This window comes from Lichenostomus cassidix, chromosome 19 (genome assembly GCF_008360975.1).
Source record: "Lichenostomus cassidix isolate B80296 chromosome 19, HeHo_3.0, whole genome shotgun sequence".
NCBI classification, from domain to species: domain Eukaryota; kingdom Metazoa; phylum Chordata; class Aves; order Passeriformes; family Meliphagidae; genus Lichenostomus; species Lichenostomus cassidix.
This window is the reverse complement of record NC_139499.1, coordinates 4,904,093-4,926,242: the sequence shown is the minus strand read 5'-3', so window position 1 is coordinate 4,926,242 and position 22,150 is coordinate 4,904,093. Positions and strand designations below refer to the sequence as shown.

General features: G+C 57.4%; 1 protein-coding gene across 1 annotated transcript; it reads right to left on the bottom strand.

Annotated features, from left to right (window-relative positions):
- Positions 1-9,760: 9,760 nt before the first annotated feature.
- On the bottom strand, positions 9,761-22,062 carry SSC4D (scavenger receptor cysteine rich family member with 4 domains). The gene is made up of 12 exons (XM_085078574.1): positions 21,986-22,062; positions 19,651-19,816; positions 17,088-17,123; positions 15,923-16,228; positions 14,903-14,974; positions 14,258-14,572; positions 13,458-13,538; positions 13,159-13,236; positions 12,076-12,387; positions 11,672-11,749; positions 10,844-11,171; positions 9,761-9,953 (listed from the first exon to the last, which is right to left on the bottom strand). The coding sequence occupies exons 2-11, from the start codon at positions 19,766-19,768 to the stop codon at positions 10,855-10,857; spliced, it is 1,713 nt and encodes a 570-aa protein (XP_084934700.1). The 5' UTR covers positions 19,769-19,816; positions 21,986-22,062; the 3' UTR covers positions 9,761-9,953; positions 10,844-10,854.
- Positions 22,063-22,150: the final 88 nt, after the last annotated feature.

Genomic DNA, 22,150 nt, shown 5'->3' with positions numbered 1-22,150 from the left:
GGGCGCGGCCCGCGCCTGGTGGGGAGCGGGGAGAGGGGAGCCCAGGGGAGGCTCCGTGGGGCGGGCGGTGCTGGGGATGGAGCTGCGGGACAGCGCCGGGCACGGGCCCACGCGGGGCAGGGTCGCACCCTCAGGCCACGCACAGTCACAGCCTGGTCCCACTCGTGGCCCAGGAGCCATTCGCAGCGTGGACACTCTCAGGGCGGGGACGCTCCCACGGCCCGGGCACACTCGCCGGCTGGACTCGCACGCAGAGCGGACTCAGTCATAGCTCAGGCCCGCTCGGAGTCCGTGCACACCGCACACAGCGCGTCCCCACTGTGCCCACTGATAGCCCGGGCCCACTCGCAGCTTGGATCCACTCACAGCCCACGCACACCGCACACAGCCCGTGCCCACGCGTAACCCACGGGCACTCACAGCTTGGACCCACTCACAGGCTGGTTTCACAGCCTGGACCCACTCACAGCCCAAACCCACACACAGCATCGTCCCACTCGTGACCAGACCCACTCATGGCCCTGACACACTCACATCCTGGTCACACTCACAGCCTGAACCCACCCACACTCCAAACCCACTCACAACCCAAACCCAGTCATAACCCAAATGTACTCACAGCCCAAACCCACTCACGGCCCAGGCCCACTCACAGCCAGATCCCACTCAAAACCCTGATCCACTCAAAACCCAGACCCTTTCCCATCCCAGTCCCACTCACAGCCCATGCATCATCCCCCCGTGGCGACCTTACCATTGGTGCTGTGCCCGGGGTTTGTGACACTCTGATGGTGCTGGGCCAGGCTGTGGTGACACATTTTGGGGCAAACCCCTGCCCCTGCTTTCCCCTGCCCCGTTTTTCCCACTGTGGCCGGGATCCTAATCCTCAGAGGAGAGCAGTGGGTGATAGCCACCATGGGCACCATGGATAACCCATGGGATGAAAACACATCTGCTCTGGCCATGCGGGGCTCTGCTGCTTGGGGAGAACCATTGGGAGCCATAAGACATCCCTAAAGACATTTCCTAAAAAGCCTCTGAATAAAGCAGCACTCAGAGGATGCTGTGGCTCTGGGAGAAAGGAAAGGGGTCTAATAATCAGAGCCGTGCTGGTCCCAATGGAAGCACTTTATCCTGGTTGGAGAGAGCCAGGCAGTGCTGATGTACAGATGAACACTGTCCTCCTCCAGGTGCCACATGTCCCAGGCCCTTCCCAATGCCACTATCCCATCACAGGTGCTTTGGGAGGTGTGAAGATGATCAGAGGACTCAGCCATCCCGCTTGCCAATCCCTGTGCCCTGTGGTTTACTTCTGAAACCTCACAGGAACCCTGGGTGACACTGGGACATACCAGTGTCCTCAGGGCAATGCTGTGGCTCTCCAAAGCCCATGGCCACCCACGTGGGTGGGGACAAACTGGTTTGGGAATGCCGGTGGTGGTGAGCAACACCCTTTTGGGGCGAGATCTCCGTGTTTATTGTGGGTTTAGCCCTGCTCTACAAATAACAGAGAATGGCATCGCCTGGATTCGCGGAGCACAAAATCCTCCTTTGTTTACAGCTTCCGAGAGCAGAAGAAATTCCCCCCTCTGGTAAATAGAACCAGAAACACGCCCGGATCCTCTCCATTTCCTCTGCAAAAATCAGACGCTGTCTCCTCGCTCGCACCCCCGGCCTCACACCCCGCAGTGCACGTGGCTCCGGAGTGAGAACAGCCTTTGTGCCCAGCCTTTGTTTACTGCCCAGCCATCCCGAGGAGAGATCCCACAGACAAGGGCAGTTTATTTCTCTTCCCGGATAAAGGCTCATTCATCCTCCTGAGGGGGCTTGCCGTCATCTCTGGAGAGCTCTGCGGTGGGGTTCTGGCTTTGCTTTTGCCCTGACAGCAGCTTTTGGGGGAGAATTTGAGTTAAAAATGCAGAATGTAGAATGATATTAAGGGAGTTTTGTTCCCAAAATGTTTTTTTTTTCCAGCTATTGCCGCCATTTCTTATCAATAATCTGGAGGTATCTAGAAATGCTGTGGGGCATCACCCAAGCCAAGCACACTCAGCTCTCTCTGTGTGGATCAGAGCAGGCTCCCTGCTCATCCCCTTTTGAATGATCCTACTGCATTTGAGCTGCATATATGCATCCTGTAACTTGGAAAATAAATAATATTTTCCCTTGGGTACAATTCCTGGGTTCTCGTGGACAATATTGAACACAAGCCCAGACCTGAAGAGGTATCTGTGCACCTGGAAGATCCCCTGATTCCTCCAAATACATCAACAGTCCTAATAAAAACTGTTGCCTCTCCATACAAACCTTTGGAATCTTATCTAGTGTTTTCCATAAACCTGGCATGTTCTCAGCCAGCCCAGCTCTGCCGATTTACAGTGACCCCGTTTTTGCCCCAAAACGAGCAAATACAGATTTATTCCTGTCAGAGCACCAGAGCCATAAATACATTTCCCAACGCAGATGATTTCCTTCCCCATCACAGGTCAGAACAGGATATTCATGATGCTGTAAATTCTTCAGAGTAGCAATCTGGCTGTAATATTTATCTGCGGTGAATCCAGCCCCCTTTCTGAGCTCAGATGCATAAATCAACACCCCTCATAACTCCTAATTCCTCTGTTTCACAGCCTGGGCAGCAGTGGGGTGAAGGTTTGGTGGTGAATGGTCCAGATTAGAAGGTTCTGGTGGTCAGCACAGGCAGCTGGAGGTGTCACCTGGCTGGACATCACTAAATCCCCTTCTCCTACCTCTGGTGCCTACAGACACCCCTCAGTGAGAGGCTGGGGCAGCTGCTGTGTTTGGATATCACATTGGCCCAAAGGATGTGGATCTGTTCTGCAGATGTCCCAGAAAAACCTAATAACCTCGATTCTGCCTGCGGGATTAAAAATACTTCTCTGCGTTCAAATGTGCCACTTTGTTAATTCCTGTGGCCTGGAAGAAGAGTCTTTCTCTTTGCATTTTCTTGTTTTCTCTGTTACGTCTTGTCAATGCCTTGTGACACCTTGAGGGAAGGCAGGAAATTCTCTGTGACTTGGAGGTTTGCTTGGGTTAGCTGCTGAGTGCTCTGAAAACAGATCCAGAAATCCTCACCCCTCGCTTCCTGCAGGAGAGCCACAGTCATGTGCCACTTCCCTTGTGCCTTTTCCCTCCATGTCTGCTTGCTTGGAGTGAGGGAGATGCCCAGGGCAGGGGATGCCCAGCATGGGAGATGTGTGGTGCAGGTGTCCCAACCCCACGCCAAGGGTTGTCACCACAGCCACACCTGCCACACCTTACATCAGCAGTGACCCAACTGCTTGGTATCTTCAGCTGGTGGGTGGCAAAGCTGTGAGGATCAGGGGACACAGGGTGGCATTTCCCAGGGCTGATGTGTGGGCTGGGGTGGATCCCATCACTGGGATGCTGCCCAGGCTCCCTGGCTGGGTGCTCACCCTAGGTCCTGTTGTCCAAGCTGCTGCCGCTTGGATTGCCCTGAGGAAGGAGCTGCCTGCCCAGGGGAGCAGTTTTGTGATTCTTGCAGTTATGTTGGTGGAAAACAAGCCGAGGAAACGTCTGGCTTCAGTGTCCCCTTCCCTGAGGGTGCAGGACAGCGCTGCCCTCATGTCCTCCCTACCTGTCCCACCGCTGGGCCAGACTGCCTGTCCCCAGCACCCAATGCTGTGGCACCCTGGCCCCTTTTCCACTGTGCTGCCCCGAGCCTGGCTGTGTGACACAGTGAGAGACACATCCCAGGAGCTGGCCAAGGGTGTCCCCTCTTCCCCTGCACCATCCCAACCTCCCACAGTGCAACCTTGGCCCCTCCACCCTGACACACACCAGAGCTTGGGGGTCACACCAAACCAAGGAAGGACCCCACAACCAACACATGGCTGAGCTCAGGGGGTTCACCAACCCTCCCCAAAACATCCCAGAGCCAGGAGGCTGCCTCACCTGGGGCAGGAGGCAATGGAGGGGCCATGGCTGGTGGGGCTGATGACAAACCGAGGGTGCTTAGCTGGGAGTTTCCTTCCCCCTGTCTGTGGAGCTGCAGCGCTTTGTACCCAGCCCTGGCCTTTCATCTCAGCCTTTCAAAGCACTTTCCAAGCCCAAATTAATTCTGCTGCAGCAGCTGCCCTCCCGTGCTGTTTAGCATAAACCCTGCCGTGAAGCTGGGCTGCCCCTACCCCTCAGGGCTTCCAGGAATGATTTTCCTTGGAACCAACTCAAGCTACCGAGACGGGATGGGAGAACAGCACCCCGTGCCTCCCACTCTCCCCGTGTTCACAATACCCACTAAGAACTGCAGCAATGCCCATGCCATGGCACTCTCCACTTGGAAAATCCCCTCTCAGCCTTCTCCCCTGCCCTCGGGAAGATGCTCCCACACAAGACACGTTCCCATGGGAAGCCGGGGTGCTCTGGGATGTCCGTGTTGTCATAACTCGCCCTGGATGCTGGTGGGGAGCCGGGGGGACCTGGGATGTGGGATCCCAGCGGGAAGGTGGGCCGGGACCAGGCGGGCGTGCTGCTTCCCTGCGGGGCATTAATAATTAAGCAGGCTCGTCAGGCTCAGATGGCAGCTCTTATTTAAGGAGCCGATATAAATACCGCCCAGACGGCACTTACGGAGCACCTAAAAAAAGCCCTGCCTGTCTCGGTCCCTCCAGAAGCAGCTCTGAGCTCTGCGGGGCTGCTGGGCAGCACCAGGAAAGGTGGTCACCAGCATCCCGTGGGGACAGGGCTGCCCCGGACTGTGAGCCTGAGAGGTGGCAGCGTCTGCGGCCAATGCTGAGGGCACAGTCCGTGCCTCAGTTTCCCTTTGCAGCAGAGACCTACCTCGACCTTTCTCCTGTGCAGTAGCAAGGGTCCCAGTGCAGGGCTGGATGTTCAGCCCCGTGTCCTGGGGCTGGAGTGGACAGCTGGGAGTTGGGAGGGGTCTCTGCCCACCCACCCCCCACTCCACCCATGCCAGGGGAGAGCTGCCCCCTGTTCCAGTGGCTGCCAAGTGCTCTTTTGTGTTTGTGCTGGCAGTGAGTGACCCCACGGCCCCACTGTCCCCCATGTCACAGCTACCCAGGGACAACCCTACACTGCGGTCGGGGACCCCCACCCTCCAAGGGCAGCCCAGTCCTCCCCTCTCCCTGCCCAGGAACTCCAGGATCCCCATCCTAGAGCAGCCCCATCCCTACTGAAGGGCAGGGGACTGGGAGGGTAGCAGGGCTGGGAGCACCGACACAGCCATGACCTGGGGTGCAGTGAGCCCCCCCAGCCTGGGCGTCCCCCCCACGTCGGCATCCTGGTCCCCAGGAGCAGGCGGGGAGCCGGAGGCGGGAGGGACAGGGCTGTCACACCGAGCCGCTTGCTGCAGTCCTGCTCGCAGGCTCTGCAGCGTGACTCAGCACAGCCTCACCGCTCCCAGCCCCACCGCCGCGGCCTCTTTCCCCAGCCCGGGGGGAACACACACTCCCCACCTTCCCCTTGCCCTGCCACAGCCTCTGTTACCCCAGAGCCACCCGCTGGTCCCACTCCTCGCTGTCTATCCCCACCCCAGGACCACCGGTGGCTCCTCCAGCCCCAGCACAGGCAGGGACCTCCCCCCAGGGGTAAATCGGGGCTCCAAGTGGTGGGGAGCAGGATGGGGTCAGTCTGTGAGCACCCATCACCTCTGCCGTGCCCATGGATCCAGCTGGATCTGGCCCTATGGGTCTCTCTGCTCAAAGCCCCACCTTGGGCTCAGGGGAGCTGAGCACTAACTCCTGCTGTGGCACCTCTCCAAGCATTGGGGGAAAGGATTTGGGGTGTTTTTTTCCTGGGAGATGGGAGTGAAAGCGATGTCAGGTCACATGGAAAAGTCAGGGGGGTTTTAAAAGGATTTTTGGAGCCCCACTTTTGGGGCTTTTGGACCCTGCTGGGACCAGCTTCTCCCAGCATTTCTGTGCACATCCCCTCTGGAGACATGACCTGGAGTTTACTGGAGGGAGAGGAGAGTGGGCAGCGAAACCAAACAGCGCTGGGGAGGGGGACTGAGCACCCCAGCTGTCCCTTCAGACTGTCCCCCACACCCCCAGGCTCAAGGACACCGCAGGGCAGAACCCCACCGTCTCTTTGTGCCGCGCCCCAGGGACAGCTGTCCCTCCCGTGTCACAGCAGCCCATCCACCCCCCCATCCCTGCCGTGGGGCCAACAGGGCGTTTGGGGCTGTGCAGCTGGATTACACATCCTGCACCGCGTGCTTGCACCCCGGAGGATGCAGACCTGGTTCAACCAAGCGCCCAGCTGGCAGAGGAACACCCGGGAATAGCCGGACCACCGCTGCCACCCCCAGGGCAGCCCCTGGCCCTCGGCATCGCCCTGGGAAGCGGGGCTGGCAGACAATCCCTCTCCTGCCTCTCTCCGAACGCGAGCGGTGGCAGCGAGGCGGCAGCGAGTTGGCTTTCGCCAGGGCTCGGCAGCCCACGTGGGGAGGCTCCTGCCAGGGGAGCGACACAGAATTAAATATTAAAAAAAAAAAAAAAAGAACAAAAAAAGAAGAAGAAGAAAAAAAAGGCAAGCAGAGAGGAGGAAATGATGGATGGGAGGATTTGCAGCCGTGGCCGCTTGTCCTGGCGGAGGGAGCCCTGCAGGCGCAGGGATGCTGGCGGTGCCCGTGGGCCGTGGCCGCGCATCCCCCGGCACGGCACGGCACGGCACGGCACGGCACGGCACGACGCGGCGTGGGGAGCAGCCGTCCCCGCGGTCCCCCCCGCCGCCCCGCTGCCTTTGCCAGCCGCCTAATTGCGCCAGTGACTTTGCAGTTCCCAAAATAGCTGCTGGCTCCGGCGGGTGACGTCAGCGGGAGCCGCGGCGGCAGGCCCGGCAGGAGCGGGGAAGGAGGACGCTGCCGGCGCTGGGGTGTGGTGCTCTGAGCAGCGCCTGCACCCCGCCGTGCTCCCGCGGGGTGACCTTGGCCCCCGGGGCCACGAGGGAACAAGGCTTGCAGTGCCGCAGGCATGCCGCAGGGAGTTCAGGTCCTCAGTCATCCCACGGGAGGAGGAGGTGGTCCACGGGTGTCCCTGCCCTGCATCCCTGCCGTGTGTGTGTCCGCATTCCCGGGGTCTCTGGCTGTAGGGGATGGGGCAGTTGTGCCCCTCGGTGACCCCACGGGGCAAGGAATGCCCCTCCAGCCAGGGCAGCCGGGTGCCTGCAGCTTCCTGAGGGTGTTAAGGGATGAGCCAGCACCACCCTGCCGGTGCCCCCCAGGGAAACTGAGGCACGTGGGGGGATGCAGAAACATCAAGGACAGCAGGGGAGAGCACAGTGAGCTGAGGGGCGCAGTGAGCTGGCGAACAGAGCAGGGCCCAAGGTCACCCAGGTGGTGCTGGGAGCAGCAGAGCCAGGGATGCTCCCCGGGCCAGGGCTGCCTCCGGCACTGACTCACCCTGCTCCGGACAGTGCCCAGCTCCTCCGGTTACAGGCACAGCCGGCACAGCCTTAACGGGGAACGGCGGCGGCAGGGCTGGGCCAGCCTGGGCAGGGCACCCCTGGGGCCGGGCAGTGACCCACGGGCCCCTCCAGCCATCCCCAAGCAGGGCATCCTCCACCACATCCCAGCCAGAAGCACTGCTTGTACTGGTTCCATACTGGTCCCAGAATGGATTGCCCATCTCTCCCAGCACTGCTGGGGGTGTCCCCTCACTGCCCCAGTTCCCAGGGAGCAGAGCTCCTGAGCCCCACACCAGCGCCCAGCCAGAGGCCAGCTTATTATTCCAAAAATAATTAAAGCCTCCTCCATTTCCCCTTGCTCATTTGTGCTCCTTCAGCCTGGATTAATGGGTCTCTTCTCCCCAGCACAGACTCATTCCTTATTCCTAATAGCCCATAAATCCCAGCCTCAAAATAACCCCAGCTTTTGCCTGGACCTACTGAAATATTTATTCTCTCCTCCCTGCTACCCCCCACACCATCCCCTCCCCAGGGATGGGGAGAGGAACTAATCGATGACATCGACCGGTGTGGAGCTGCAGCTGCTCTGGGCGCCGGGAAACAGCTGACGTCGGCAAGAGGATGGGAGCTGGGCAGGATCTCGGCTTATCCCAGCTCCCACGCAGCCGCTGCAGCCTGGCTGTGCTCCCGTGGTGGGATGTACTGGCACTCCCCGCGCTGGTACCCTGCTCCAGAGCATTCCCTGGTGCTGGTACCCTGCTCCAGAGCATTCCTGGTGCTGGTACCCTGCTCCAGAGCATTCCTGGTGCTGGTACCCTGCTCCAGAGCACTCCCTGTGTTGGTATCCAGCTCCAGAGCATTCTCTGTGCTGCTGCCCTGCTCCAGGGCATTCCCTGTGCTGGTATCCAGCTCCAAAGCATCCCCTGTGCTGCTATCCTGCTCCAGAGCATCCCCTGTGCTGCTATGCTGCTCCAGAGCATTCCTGGTGCTGGTATCCTGCTCCAGGGCATTCCCTGTGCTAGTACCAAGCTCCGAAGCATTCCCTGTTCTGCTGCAGAGCCAGGGCATCCTCCATCCCAGTGTTCCTTGCCCCAGGGCATCCCCATGCTGGTGTCCTGCTCCCACCCTGCCTGCACTCCCTGCTCCCAGGGGAATAGGAGATGATGTCCAGCTTGGCTGTGGAGTGTCTGGGGGGATCCCTGTGGATCCCAGCCCACCCCAAGCTGGCTGCAGGAGAAAAGGCTGGAAGAGAAGGGAGGCGGCTGCTGTCTCTCCTGGCTGGAAACCCTTTGCTTGCCGGATTGCAGGCTGTGAAAGGGAGGAATTCTGGGAGATCAGGACCTTCTCTTCCCAGCTGAAAACCAAGAAGAGCAGGGTGTGGGATAACATCAAAAAACAGCCCAGCTTTGCCAGTTCAAGGCATAGTCCCCAAGACAAACAGGAAAAACCCATCCTGTCTTTCTTATCTTCCTCCCTGCTTCCAGAGCAGCTCCTGGCCACCAGCCCCCTTCCCATCTCCCGTAGCCACAGGGAGGAGGGGATGGTGAAGCTGGAGGAGCCCACAGCACCCTTTGACCCATCCCCAGCTGGTGTGGGCTGCAGGGCGGGCCTGGGGGAGCTGGGGACAGCTCTGTCCCCCTCCTGCTCCCAGCAGGACCCAGGCATTGCCCAGCTGTCCTGGAGGCAGAAGGCGAGACAGGAAGCGAGGGGTGAGTGGGCAGTGGAGCGTGCAGGACCCAGGAACCCAGGGAAAGGAGAATTTCATTCACACACCACCTCACTGCCCTCTCCCAGGGCCCCAGCAAGCCCTTGTCCAGCTGTGCTGCCACAGCCTGACTGGAAGATGCTTCCGTGCCTCAGTTTCCCCACTGATGGAAATTGGAGTGGGAGGAAAGTGCTGGGAAAGCTCTGCCCATGGGAAGCAGAGGAGAAGCAGCCAACATGAGCCTGAACATGGGGCTAGGGCCACCCCATGGCTGCCAAATCCCACTGGGAACAAACCTGGAGCTGGACTCAACCTTGTTCCCTGAGCCTGGGGGACATCAGGACTGTACCCCCAGAGCTGGGGAGGGGAAAGGTCCAAGCTGAGCTTTCAGCTGGATGGGAATCAAGGGTTGCTTGAGGGTTAGCAAGTGATTTGGGCCAATTTTTGGCAGCAAGAGCTGAGATCTCTCCTCCATGTTTGGGACATTGCCTCTTCCTCAGCCATTTGTTCCTGCCCAGGGCTTTGAGGGGATAACAGGAAAACAAGCCAGGTCTCAGAGCACTTTCAAAGGGCTTTTATTTATTCACAAAACAAACCCAAACACATATAAGAACAAAAAAGGAAAACCAAAAAAAAACCCAACCCAGGAATATGCACAGTCTATTATCAACAAAAGATTTGCACAAACAGAGGGGTGAGCTCTGTGCCACTGCATGAGCCTTTCCCCACCCTTGAACTCCATCCTTGAGAACACAGAGATCATTTTCCCAATGTCTCAGCAGGAATCAAACACTTGGTGGTGAAGGCGACTGGTGCTGCCGGCTGGGTCTTTCCACCTGAGCTGGGAGGAAAATAGCCTTGATACCCCAAAGGCACGGCACTGGGGAGGCACCAGGCTCCTGGGTCCCTTTCCTTGCTCTGGGAAGGGATTTGGGGTCTTCCCTATGGTTTTCCATCTGCTTGTGTCCTGTCTGCCAGCTCCCTGCCTGCCCTGGGCACCTCGGAGCGTGGAGATTTTGGGACAGAGCAGCCAAAGCCAGCATGTCTGTATGGCACAGGATGGAGAAGGATCATTTCCCACTCCCCAGGGGATTTTTTGGGCATGGGCTGGCTGTGCTGAAGCCCCCCAGGGTGGGAAATCTCATCTGAGCTCTCCTAAACCCCACAGTGTTTGCAGAAGAAACAGGTGAAACAGGCGCAAGGATTGCAGATGGCGTGAGATCCAACGCCTGCATTTCTGCTGCATGGAAATGGGGGAGGAATTGGTATTTCTGAAGCCAAAACAGGAAGAAAAAGCTGGTATTGGGATTGCTGAAGGGCTTACAAAGCAAATTGCAGAACAGCAGCAACTCACTGCAGAGCCACTGGAGCATCCTGGTGTGATTTCAGCCCCCTTTTTACATTTTCTGAGTGTAATTTAACATCATTTTCACAGCAGAAAATCCATTTTTCTCTCCCAGTGTCTTAAAAGAAATGGCTGAAACCAACCCGATTTCACACCAGAAGCAGTTTTGTTTTTCCAAGGGGCAGTCTGGGGGTGGGGGGGGGATGAAGATTCAGCTAATATTTCAGGAGGTGAGGAGAACCCAACCCTCACCCATCTCTTCCCAATCCTCAGAGGGGATCCCAACCCACAGGGGGCCCAGCCAGTGCAGAAAGAGTATCCAGAGCAGCAGCCAGGGCTCAGCCCTCTCTGTGCCATTGCCACCAGCTCCCTCCAGCACCCCTTACCTGCGGGAAGGTCATAGGATGTCACACACAGCACCGGCATCCTCGGAGTGGTCGCAGTTGTGGACGTCCCAGCGGATGTGGGAGCAGCGCAGCAGCGAGGGCTCGTGGCCCTTGCACTTGAGATTGTCCAGGAAGATGTATCCAGTGCCTTGGCCGTACCGAGCCTCCCCCCAGGCTGCCATGGCGTGGCCACAGCCCACCTGCCTGCACACCACCTTGGCGTCCCGCAGGTCCCAGGCGTCGTCACACACCGTGCCCCACTGGGACAGGTAGAACATCTCCACGCGGCCCTCGCAGCGGTGGCTGCCGTTCACCAGGCGCAGGGAGCCTGTGGAGAGGAGGGGGTGAGGCAGCCCCTGTCTCTGCCCACCCCAGTGCTGGGTGTCCCTCTCCCTGCCTGCCCTGGGACAGCCCTGGTCTCTCCAAGGTTCAGCCCACAGCTCCCTCGGTGTCTCTGCACAGCCAGGAGCAGGGGGTGACCACTGGCCAGAGCTGGGGGTGACCCCCAGAGCATCGTGGTGGATGTTAAGCTGGAGAAACAGACAATAATCTCTGTTCCCAGCTCTGCCCCTTTGGTCCATCATGTCGTCCCCCCACCCTGAGGTCCATCACCTCTGCCTGAACCAGCCTTGGGGGCACCAGGAGAGGCCATGACTTAACGGTGCCACCAGTTTTTCCCTCCTGTGGGCTGCTCCAGGCACTGCCAAATCTCGTGCCTCTGCCTGACCCACTTCTTTCTCCTCCCTGTGCCAGCGTGGAGCATCCCCAGGGCTGGCACTGTGTCCCCAGGGCTGGCACTGTGTCCCCAGGTGACACCCCAGTCCATACCCTCCTTGGGACGAGTTGGGGCCAACGTGGTGGTTGTAGCAGTGGCTTCTTGGAAATTGTCTTCAGTGTCATCAGCACCTGGTGCAGTGGAGGAGAGGTGGGAAAAGTGACTCAAGGGACAGGGTTGGCTCAGAGCCCCCCAGCAGTGGGGTGGATGGCTGGGGATGGATGCAGGGATGTGGGGTGGGATGTGCAGCCACTGCCACTGCTGTCCCCATGTGCAGGAGAAGCTCCAGGCTCTGGGGGCTCCTTATTCCCCCACCACCCCACTTGGTGAACCCCATTTCCCACAGCCAGCCTAAGAGAGCCAAAACCCTCCCTACACCCATTCTCTCACTGATTCCCCCCCCGGGCCGGGCTTCACCACAGACCCGCAGCCCCTCTCTCCTCCCTCCCGCTCTCACCTCGGCAAATGACTCCGGCATCCTCGTGGTGGCCGCAGTTGTGCTGTCCCCAGCCCAGGTGGAAGCAGTCGGCCAGGCGCGCCTCGCCGCCGCCGCAGCCCACGTTATCCAGCAGGACCGGCCCGCTGCCGTAGCCGAAGGAGCCGAGCACGGTGGCGGCCAGGGCGGCGCCGCAGCCCAGCTGCCGGCAAACCACCTGGGCGTCGGGGAAGTCCCAGTCGTCGTCGCACACGGTGCCCCAGGTGCCGCGGTGCCGCACCTCCACCCGCCCGCGGCAGCTCCCGTTCCCGTTCGCCAGCCGCAAGCCGCCACCTGCGTGGCACGACGCCGGGGGGACCAGGGCTCCACAGGGGGTCCGGTGTCCCCTGCTGACCCTCCAAGGGTGTGGGGTGAGCCCCCGGGTTCTGAGGTAACCCCTGGGGACATGGGTGCAACCCCCTGGGGATGTGGGGCAAACCCCTGCGGGCATGGGGTCAGCCCCTGGGTTTTGGGGTGACCCTTGGGGACATGGGTGCAACCCCTGGGGATGTGGGGTAAAGCCCTGTGGGCATGGGGTTAGCCCCTGGGTTGTGAAGTAATGCCTGGGGACCTTGGTGCAAGCCCTAGGGATTTGGGGCAAACCCCTGTGGGCATGGAGTGAGCCCCTGGATTTTAGGGTAACCCCTGGGGACATGGGTGCAACCCCCTGGGGATGTAGGACAAACCCCTGCTGGGTTATGGGGTAACCCCTGGAGAGGATGTGGTGGACTGTGGGGATGTCAGCTGAGCCCCTGGGGACACAGGGTGAGTCCTGGCGATGTGGGGTGACACTGGGTACATGGGGTGATTCCCAAACAGCACGGGGTGAGCACTGTGAGCATGGAGTAATCCCTGGAGATGGGGGATGAACCCCTGAGGGGCATGGGGTGGACACCCTGGGAGCATGACGTGAGCCCTGGGGATGTGGGGCAATTCCTGGGGCATGGATTGAGCACTTGGAACATGATGTGACCTTTGGGGACATGGAGGGAGCCCTGGGGACATGGGGTGACTCCCCCAGGGATGTGGAGCCCCGTGCAGGACTAGCAGCAGCTGAACACTTACTTTCCTGCTCGATGGTCAGGAGCGTGGTGGTGACCACCTCGGTGGCCTGGGAGGGCTGGTCCCTGCTGTCTGTCACTGCTGGGACAAGTGTGGGGACACTTGGGGCATTGGGGGGTCCAGATCCAGCCCTCACTGCCCCTGCTCTGGTCAGTGCCAGCGGCCACCAGCACCACAGCTGCCCCATGGCAGGACACTGCCATGGGCAATGTCACCCCTGAGCATCACCCAAGTGTGGCAGGACCCCAGGGTGGCACACAGGGCACAGTCCCCCCACAGCTGGATGACTGCCAGCCTCCTACCTGTGGCCGTGGCTGTGAGTGTCTCCTCAGAGTCCAGGGCCACCGAGGTGGTGAACGATGTGATGGTGGATGTGTCCAGCCCTGTGGTGACACAGAAGGATAGAGGTGACCCCGGGGAGATTTGTCATCAGGATTCATTACTTTTAATGCTTTATTATCCCCTGGCCCTTTGAGCAAGGGCTGGGCATGGTGGTGCCATTGAGGTGCCCTCAGGGGGTGTCAGAGGGGATGGGGATGTTTAGGGAGGAAAGGACCAGCCTGAAAAGATTGTCCCTTTTCTCCTACATCATCCCCTTTGTCCCTTAATAGTGGGAAAGGGAAAGCACTGGCACTTACTGCTCCCGTCATTAACCATGATAATGAGGGAATTCAGGGGGATTATTAACATCATAAACAGTAATCAGTGGAGAATGGCAGGAATACATCATTTCAGGAGGGGAAGGGGAGGCAGGCTGGGCCTGGCACCATGCCCAGCCCCTGGCAGCCTCTCCCTCCTTCCGGACGCTGGCAGCTTGTTTTCCAGCCAGCAGAGCAGGGAAATGGCAGAGGGAAATGGCAGGATGGCAGATGCATTTCCCCTGCAAACCACCACCCCGGCTGTGCTCCAGGCTTTTGGCACAGGGTTGCTACTCCAGAGCACCAGGATGAGGGTGGATAAGAAGCAAGGATGCTCCCATAGCACAGAGCTCAGTCCCTGCCCAACCTTGGGCACCTCAGCATCTCTCTGAGGCCATTTCTCCATGGAGACCAGGATGTTCCTGGGTTTTTCCCCACCCTGAGTGTGATGCCCTGCCTGGTACCTGTGCAGATGACCCCAGCATCCTCGTGGTGGCCACAGTTATGGATTCCCCAGCCCAGGCTGTAGCAGGCAGACAGGAAGGGCTCACTACCATCACAGTTGACATTATCCAGGAGGATACGTCCTGTTCCATAGCCAAAATAGGCATTGCTCTTGTAGTCCAGGGCTTGCCCACAGCCCAGCTGCTTGCAGACCACGCTGGCATCGCTCAGGCCCCAGTCATCATCGCAGACAGTGCCCCAGTTCCCGCGGTAGAAGATCTCCACGCGGCCCTGGCAGGTGTCAAGGCCACTCACCAGGCGGATGCTGCCGTCACCTGCAGGGTGGCAGCACGAGGTGAGAAGGATGTGGTGTCCCTGCATGTGGCACAGCAATGCCACCAAGCCCAGGTCCTGCCATGCCCATGATGGCAAAAAAAAACCAAGTGAGAAAGAGCGGGGAAAGGGTGATGCTTTAGAGAAATGGGATTTGGGAGCTTTGGGAGCATCTGGGATAGGGTTTGGCCATCACCAGCACAGTGATGAGGTTTGGGGCTCTGCACCTCAGGGCTGGAGGGTTGGGAGGCTTCAAGAGGGGCAGCAGGTGACAGTAGGGGACTCTGCCCTCAGGCAGGATGTCCCCCTGCAGTGACAGCTGAGCAGCTTACTTTCCCCATCAGGTACCAAGGCTGTGACGGTCCTGGTGGTTGGTCCTTCGCTGGCTTGCGTGGGTGAGAACTCTGCAAAGAGAAGCAGAGAGGTGACACCTGCTACTGCTCCATCCCAAAACTGGAGGGATCCCTCCTGCCCCACTGCTCCGGGAGGGTCTGCACCAAACCAGCCCCAGTGGGGAAATAGGGGGGATTTGCAGCTGCACCGCCCTGCCCAGAGCTCTCTGACAATACCTTCTGCCCTCAGACCCAGCTCCCCACATCCTTTTTCACTCCTTCCAGCTCTCCCCTCCAACAATGCCACGATTCAGTTTGCTGCTCAATCCACAACCTCTGTTTTCTGGTTGCTGTTGATACAACCTACCAGCCAACCCAGCATCCCTCCCTTTCCATCCCTCCTTTTCCAAGCCCCACTTCTGCAGGGCGTGGGGATGCACTGAGCAGCTGCTCCAGGTCTGCACAGCCTCACATTCACAGCTCAGTGATGCCTGGCTGATGAGCAAACCTTGCACAGAGAGGGAGGAACGTGTGTGAGGTACAGAAGGGTCGTCACGGAGTTGTTCCACTTTCGCTTGCCAAGTTCAAACACTTTCCACTGCTTTTCTCACCTTTAGGAACATCTCCTGCTGAAAAGCTCAGCGATTTAAAGGAACACAAGTCAAAAGGAGAAAGAGCAGTTGGGCAGTGACTGACTCAGAGGCAGGAGTGTGGGTGGGCATGTGCTCTTTCCCCAGGGATTGTGCTGGAGAGGGCGCAAAGTCCTTGAGCTGGGAGTGACAAGGAGCACAAAACAGCCTGGTCACCTTATGGAGCATCAGGCTGTGGAGCAGGGAGGTGACCTGGATTGAGGAGAGGGGTGAAAGGAGGATGCAGACAAGGTTTGGCTGACCTAGGATCAGACAAACAGGCTCTGTGACAAGACTCTTGGGCCTCACCAAGACCCCTGCAGCCCCCAAGTCTTGCAGCTCCACAGGAACCCCCTGCTCTCCTCACCCCCAAGGAACCCAACCTCATTACCATTGCACACAACAGCCACATCCTCATAGTGGTAGCAGTTGTGGATGCCCCAGCCGTGGCTCCAGCATTCACTCAGGGCTGCCTCCCAGCCCTTGCAGTCCACATTGTCCAGGAAGATGGGGCCACTCCCTTGGCCGAAGGTCATGGCGGCCGGCAGGGTGATGGCGTGGCCACAGCCCAGCTGGCGACACACCACGTTGGCATCCACAATGTCCCAGTCATCGTCACACACTGTCCCCCAGGAGCCGTTGTAGAGGATCTCCACTCGGCCCTGGCAGCGGCTGGGCCCGTTGGAGAGACGGATCTCTGGGAGGATGGGAAGAGAGATGTCCCTCAGCAGGCCAGAAGGTGACCAGCACTTGATGGGCATCATGGGGAGCAAATCTACACCAAATCCCTGCTTCTTAAATAAAATCCTGCCTCATCTCTATCACAAGGCTCAGTGCTGCCCACCTGGCAGTGGGATATGGGCTTCCCTTGATCTGCTGGAGCCATGGGATGTGGAGACTCAGCACATCTCAATGCTGACATGCACCATCATCAAGGCCAGGCTGGACAGGGCTTTGGGCAGCCTGGTCTGGTGGAAGGAGTCCCTGCCATGGCAGGGGGTGGAATGAGATGGTTTTTAAGGTCCTTTCCAATCCAAACTACTCTGTGACTATGTGATCCTCCCATCATCTCACCTGCTAATGGGCAAAAACCCAGTGGGAGAAGAGGAAAGCAGACAGGTGGCACCACAGGTTGACATACAATAGGTGCCAAGTGACAAGATGCAATTAGAAAAATTCTTATTAGCCTCAATGAATGCATCCAGCCCTGGTCCCACATGGGAGCTGGTGGGATGGAGATGTTCTCTCAAGCTGCTGGTGATGGGAGTAGCCATGGAAGTGTCCAGGGTCTGCCACATCAAGGGAATTATTTACTTGTGTGTGATGCATGGCACAGGGACTCAGCAAAAATTCCCCTTGCAGGATAATTGGTGGAATAGGGATAATAAAGAATCTCTATTTCCTTTCTGTAAAAGAAGTTTATCTTCTTCTTGGTGCTTTTTGTTCCAAACCAATATCTTTCCTTTTCTAAATCCCCCAAATCTCTTTTACCTGAAAATGCATTTTTCAACTGCAAATCTTCCTGGAGAAAAGTGACTTTAAGAGAAGAATCTCACCTGGGAATGGCAACAGCTCAGGCTCGGAGGTGGTGCCTGCAAGGGAGGAGAGAAGGGATCAGCTCTGCCCAGAGAGGAGGAGATGCAGCTCAGAGAGTGATGGCAGCAGGGATGGGATGGTGAGGACTGGCAGGACCCAGCAGCCCTTGGACTCATCCCTTTCCTGCAAAATCCTGATGTCTGTAAGGGAAAAAATGAACACTCTTCCCCAGAGCATCACTTCACAGGTGGGGAAACTGAGGCAGCATATGAGTGACTGTGACACATGTGTGACCCTGATGAGCCCAGTGGCCAGCAGAAGCCATCCCTGCAGGTTCCATTGCTGACTTGCTGTGGGCCCTGGGCAGCTCCTGCATTCTCCTGCCCCATCACCCCACGGAAAACTTGGGTGGTGAGATGGGAACAAGGAAAATCAATGCTGCCCAGCTTGAGAAACCCGCTGGAGATCTGATGGAGAATGCTGTACCCTACGTGCATTTTAACTGATTATTTCTTTTGCTCCCCAACAAAATCTGTGTTTTGCAAGCCCCATAATTCCATGCAAGTACTAACATCACTGATGGGGTGCAGCCACCTTAGGGGATGAACAAACATCATCCAGAGGGAGCTGAACACTTGAAGGATGCAGGATGTGTCCTCATCTCTGGTCCCCCTCCCACAGTCTGGGTGTTATTTGGGCACCAAATCCCTCTTGGCCCCAAAACCATCCCAAATCTAGTAGAAGGTGTCCCTGCCCATGACAGTGGGTTTGGAACGAGATAAACATTGAGGTGCCTCCCAACCCAAACCATCCCACAATTCCATGATTCCTCCACACTAATTAGAGCACCCAAGGGCTGATCAACACCCGTGGTGGCTCTGTGGCCTCTTTTCCTCCCACTGCCTTGGACCAGCCCTGTCCTTCTTCACACTCAGCCTACAGGCAGTGACAGGAAGGTCAACCCCAGCTGCTCTGGAGGTGGATGTCACCACCCTGAGAAGCAGCATGAGCCCAAGGGGACAGTGGAGCACATGAACCCACCTCCCTTTCCCTTGCTAGGATGTTGCCTGGGAGACCATTAAGTCAGCCAGAAATCAGGGCTGTCAAAGAAAGACCTAGAAGCCCCAAGAGAAAGGAGAATAAGGCAGCTGTCTGGCTGGATCCATGACGTGGCAGGGATGCTGGGATGAACATCAGCAGCTGGGGAGCTCTAGGGTGGTCGAGTGCTTCTGCCCTACCCAGCTGGACCAGGCAGGCTGGAAAGGGATGCTGTAATTCCAGTAAGAATTTGGGATTAAACAGGTGAGACCAAGAGAGCAAAGAGGCTCTGAAGGAGAGGACAGGGAAGGATGAAGGAGCCCCGTGGGTTGGATGATAGAGGAGAGGTAATTCAGCTCACCTCCACACCAAAAATGTGGAGGAGATGTGAGGGTTTCTAGGAAGAGTGTTTGATCCTGCTTTGTATTGATTTTTAACACCTAGTCCACTCCAGTGCCGAGAAAGCAGTGGATAAAAAGGATGTTGATAAATATTCATCTTCCTTTAAGTCAAAATCAAAGCTCTGAAATATTCATTTAAGAGCATCCTCCAGCAAAGTCAGGAGAGATCTGAAAAAATCCTGCCTGGTGCGTCTACAATAATGAGGAACGAGGGGAAAACTGTCTTTTTTTGAGGAGAGGTAGAGCCGTCCATGTTTCTCTGATCCAGCTTCACAAAGCCCAAAGAAAAAGGAAAACTGCTCGGGTAAACACCGCTGCTAAACAAAACCACCAAACGGGAGGACAAATTGCCCTTCCTTAGCGACTAATCTGTGCCCATTCGCGAAGAGAACCAGGACAGCCTGGCGGTGCAGGGGACAGCGACAGAGCCACCGGTGTCCCCACACCCTGAGTGTGGGCGCAGATGCCACCGCAGCATCTCAAAGGAGAAGGGAAGCGCCAGCTGAGGGGGTGGGAAGGAAAAACCTGATTTCACTCTGTTAGGATGTCTGACTACACCTGAATTCCCAGTTTTCTGGCTGGCTGTGCCTCGGCGCGGGTTTGCTGCGGCAGGGATGGGTTGCCCACCGCCGGGCTGTAATTACACGGATAGAGTCACACTGTGCTGCCACAGACCCGCATTCCAGAGAGGGAATGGCTTTTCCCAGGTGGATTTCAGTGCTTCCCAGCCTGGCTGGACAGTGCCTGCCAGGAGTGAGTAGGGATTGCTCTCCTCAGGGTGTGAGTGGTCACTCCACTCGTTTCCGTGGCAGGATTGGCCCCACAGCTCCTGGAGAGCAACCCCAGGAGCATCCCTTGGCCATCAGCATCTTCCCATTGCTGCTGCCCATTCTGGAGCCCAGAATGGCTCTTTCCCCGGCGCTGGCAGCTGCCTGCCTCATTCCCCTGCCTGTCCTGAGTGCTGGGCTTGTTATCACACCCAGGGATGGTGGGAGATAAGAGCTGAACTGCTCCCTCCATCCCTGTGCACACTCAGCGCTGCAGGGGACATCACACTAATGCTGCTCCTGGAGAAAATCTGCCCACAGATGAGAGCTGGACAGGGATGATGGGTTCCCTCCCACCGCCGCAGGGAGCAGCTCACCGGTGGGGCTGAGGAAGAGGAGGAGGAGGAGCGTGGCTGGCATCAAGGAGAGAGGCAGCACCTCGATGTCCTGCCTCCGTGTGCCGTGCCGGGTGTCCGGGCAGGGACCGAGTGTCATTGCTGCTGGTCAGTCCTGCCGCAGATGAGTTTCCAGAGCAGACTGTCCCTGAAACATGCAGACAGCAGGGTTAGTGGTGGTGGCCAGCAGAGCCTGTGGCCACCAAGGGCCATGCAGGACCTGTGAACATGTCCCTCCTCAGTATTTCCAGAAGCAGTGACCAGGAGACACATGAAAAGTAGTTCCAGCTGGATTTACTGAGTACAAGAGATTTTTTTTTTTGACAGAGCTGAAGTGCCACATCCCACCTGCGAGATAAAACTCAAGCAACAGGGAATGTCAGCAGAAAATGAGAAAGAGATTAAATATCTTAAAATTCCGTTTCCCCTTCATTTACTGCTCACTGGCGAAGGGATAAATTTCCAGCTCTGTCTCACTCGCAGGCTGTTTGGGAGGGGAATTGGGTGTTGGTCCTGCTGGGACACCTCGGGGAGTTCAGAGCCACATCCCGGCGGTGCTGGCAGTCGCTGTGGCAGCAGCGAGCGCTGGGGGAGCAGTGCCATCGTGAGGATGCTCCCGGCTCCAAAGCCGGCTTGCCAGGCTCGGCTCAGCAGTTAAAATTAGTCCCTCCAGCTCCTGAAGGGATGCACACCGACTGCTGCCGCTTCAGGTATCTACTGGTGGTCAGCAACTTGGGAAAGGGCATTAAAATCCACTTTATCACTGACTAAACCCTCCCTCCCATGGGAACACCTCATCCAGCCTTTTGCTGCTCCTGGTTTTCCCAGGTGGAGGAGTGGGATGAGAAGAGCTCCCAGGTGGGACAATGTGTTGGTGTCCACCCGGGCAAAGTCCCTCGAGACCACAGGTTAGGTGAGAGAGCCTCCAGACCAAGATTTTGACTTCATTACCTGCGCTAGGGAGAGGTGATGGTGACCAAAGGGTATTCTGAGCACCAGCAAGAGGTGATGGAGGTGCAGGAAGGAGCCCACAAGGATGTGACACGGCCCTGTTACATCTCCCTGATCTCTCCACCCAGCTCTTGCTGACCAAGCCTCTGGAGGAGCCTGACCAGAGCAGACAGACAGCTCAGTGATGGGGGCTGAAAACCAATCTACTCGCTGAGGTGGTGGCTTTCAATACTCCATTCATCCCTCCTGAAGCACCGAATAATGTCGCCTTTTGTCCCACGGGCCCTCCCCTCTCGGCAGCGAGGCAGGGCTGACAGACGGTCCCTCCGCCGCCCTGCCCCGGCCAAACCCCGGCAGCGCGTCCTGCTCGCAGGGACGTTGTCATCGCTGGTCGCTGTTGTGCGGGAGCCAGCGCGTTCCTGCTCCCTGGCAGGGTGGCAGCGGGCATTAACCACTGCGGTGCTGTGCCACGGCTGACCCCGAAGAGGGAAATCCCAGCTTTCCTTCACTGTCTGTGCTTTTCCAGCTGCTGCTCAATGCTCGCCCCATCGCTCAGGATTCAGCTGCTAACTGAACCTCCTTCCTTAAACCCAGCGGTGTTTGGGCTCTTTTAGAATGCCCATAGATTAAAAACCACTTTTAAGCCATGATTAGTGATCAGGACACTGTAGCAAAACAGAGCATCCTTTTTAACATTGCTCAGAGAAGCTGTGGCTTCCCCTGGATCCCTGGCAGTGTCCAAGGCCAGGCTGGATGGGACTTGGAACAATCTGGGATAGTGGAAAGTGTCCCTGGCCATGGCAGGGGGGTGGAATGGGATGAGTTTTAAGGACCCTTCCAACCCAAACCACTCTACGATTCTGTGATGATTCTATGATTTAAAGCGTTGCTGAATGTGGGTTTATGGAAATCCCTTCAGACCAAAGTCTTCCAAGCTGTAGGTGTCCTGGGAGATCACCCTCCACCATGCACCCAGTGGAAGGAGCAGCAAATCCTCCATCACCCCCATCCTGCACAAGCTCTGACCACCAGGGATGGTACAAACCTCACAGGGCTCTTATGTGGGACACAGAAAGCCTCTGATTTCACCCCAAATTGCACACCACAGCAGACACACAGCTCTCTGCCCTCGGTGAAAACTCCCTCCTCCCTCCTGGACACAAAACCCCACAGATCCTTTCATCCCTTTTGGTCCCCTTTGTACCCCTTGGAGTGAACCCCTGCTCTCTGTTTGTCACTTCTTCCACTTTTTAACTCTTCAAACAACTTCTGGAGAAATCACAGTTTTTCAGTCGCCACCACCCCGTCAGATCATTATTTGTAATTACCACCCCGGCCTAAAAAAAAGCATCATAAATCCACATACCTGTTTAGTATTTTCTCTCCAGTATAAAGATGGATGTATCAAATCCCAGAAAGATATGTCCTCTCTTGAAATAAAGGAAGGAGCTGGCTAGTTAGTTATAAAAAATTAAAAAACAATGTTTGAAATTCATGTTCCTGGTAAGATGTGATGGGGATAAGACAGGAA

Excerpts from the sequence above, each read along its gene's own strand:
- SSC4D (XM_085078574.1), bottom strand. The coding sequence starts at position 19,768 with ATGACACTCGGTCCCTGCCCGGACACCCGGCACGGCACACGGAGGCAG. Across the intron at positions 12,388-13,158 it reads CCTGACCATCGAGCAGGAAA|GTGGCGGCTTGCGGCTGGCG; the intron begins GTAAGTGTTCAG and ends CGTGCCACGCAG. Across the intron at positions 11,750-12,075 it reads TGCCGGAGTCATTTGCCGAG|GTGCTGATGACACTGAAGAC; the intron begins GTGAGAGCGGGA and ends CCACTGCACCAG.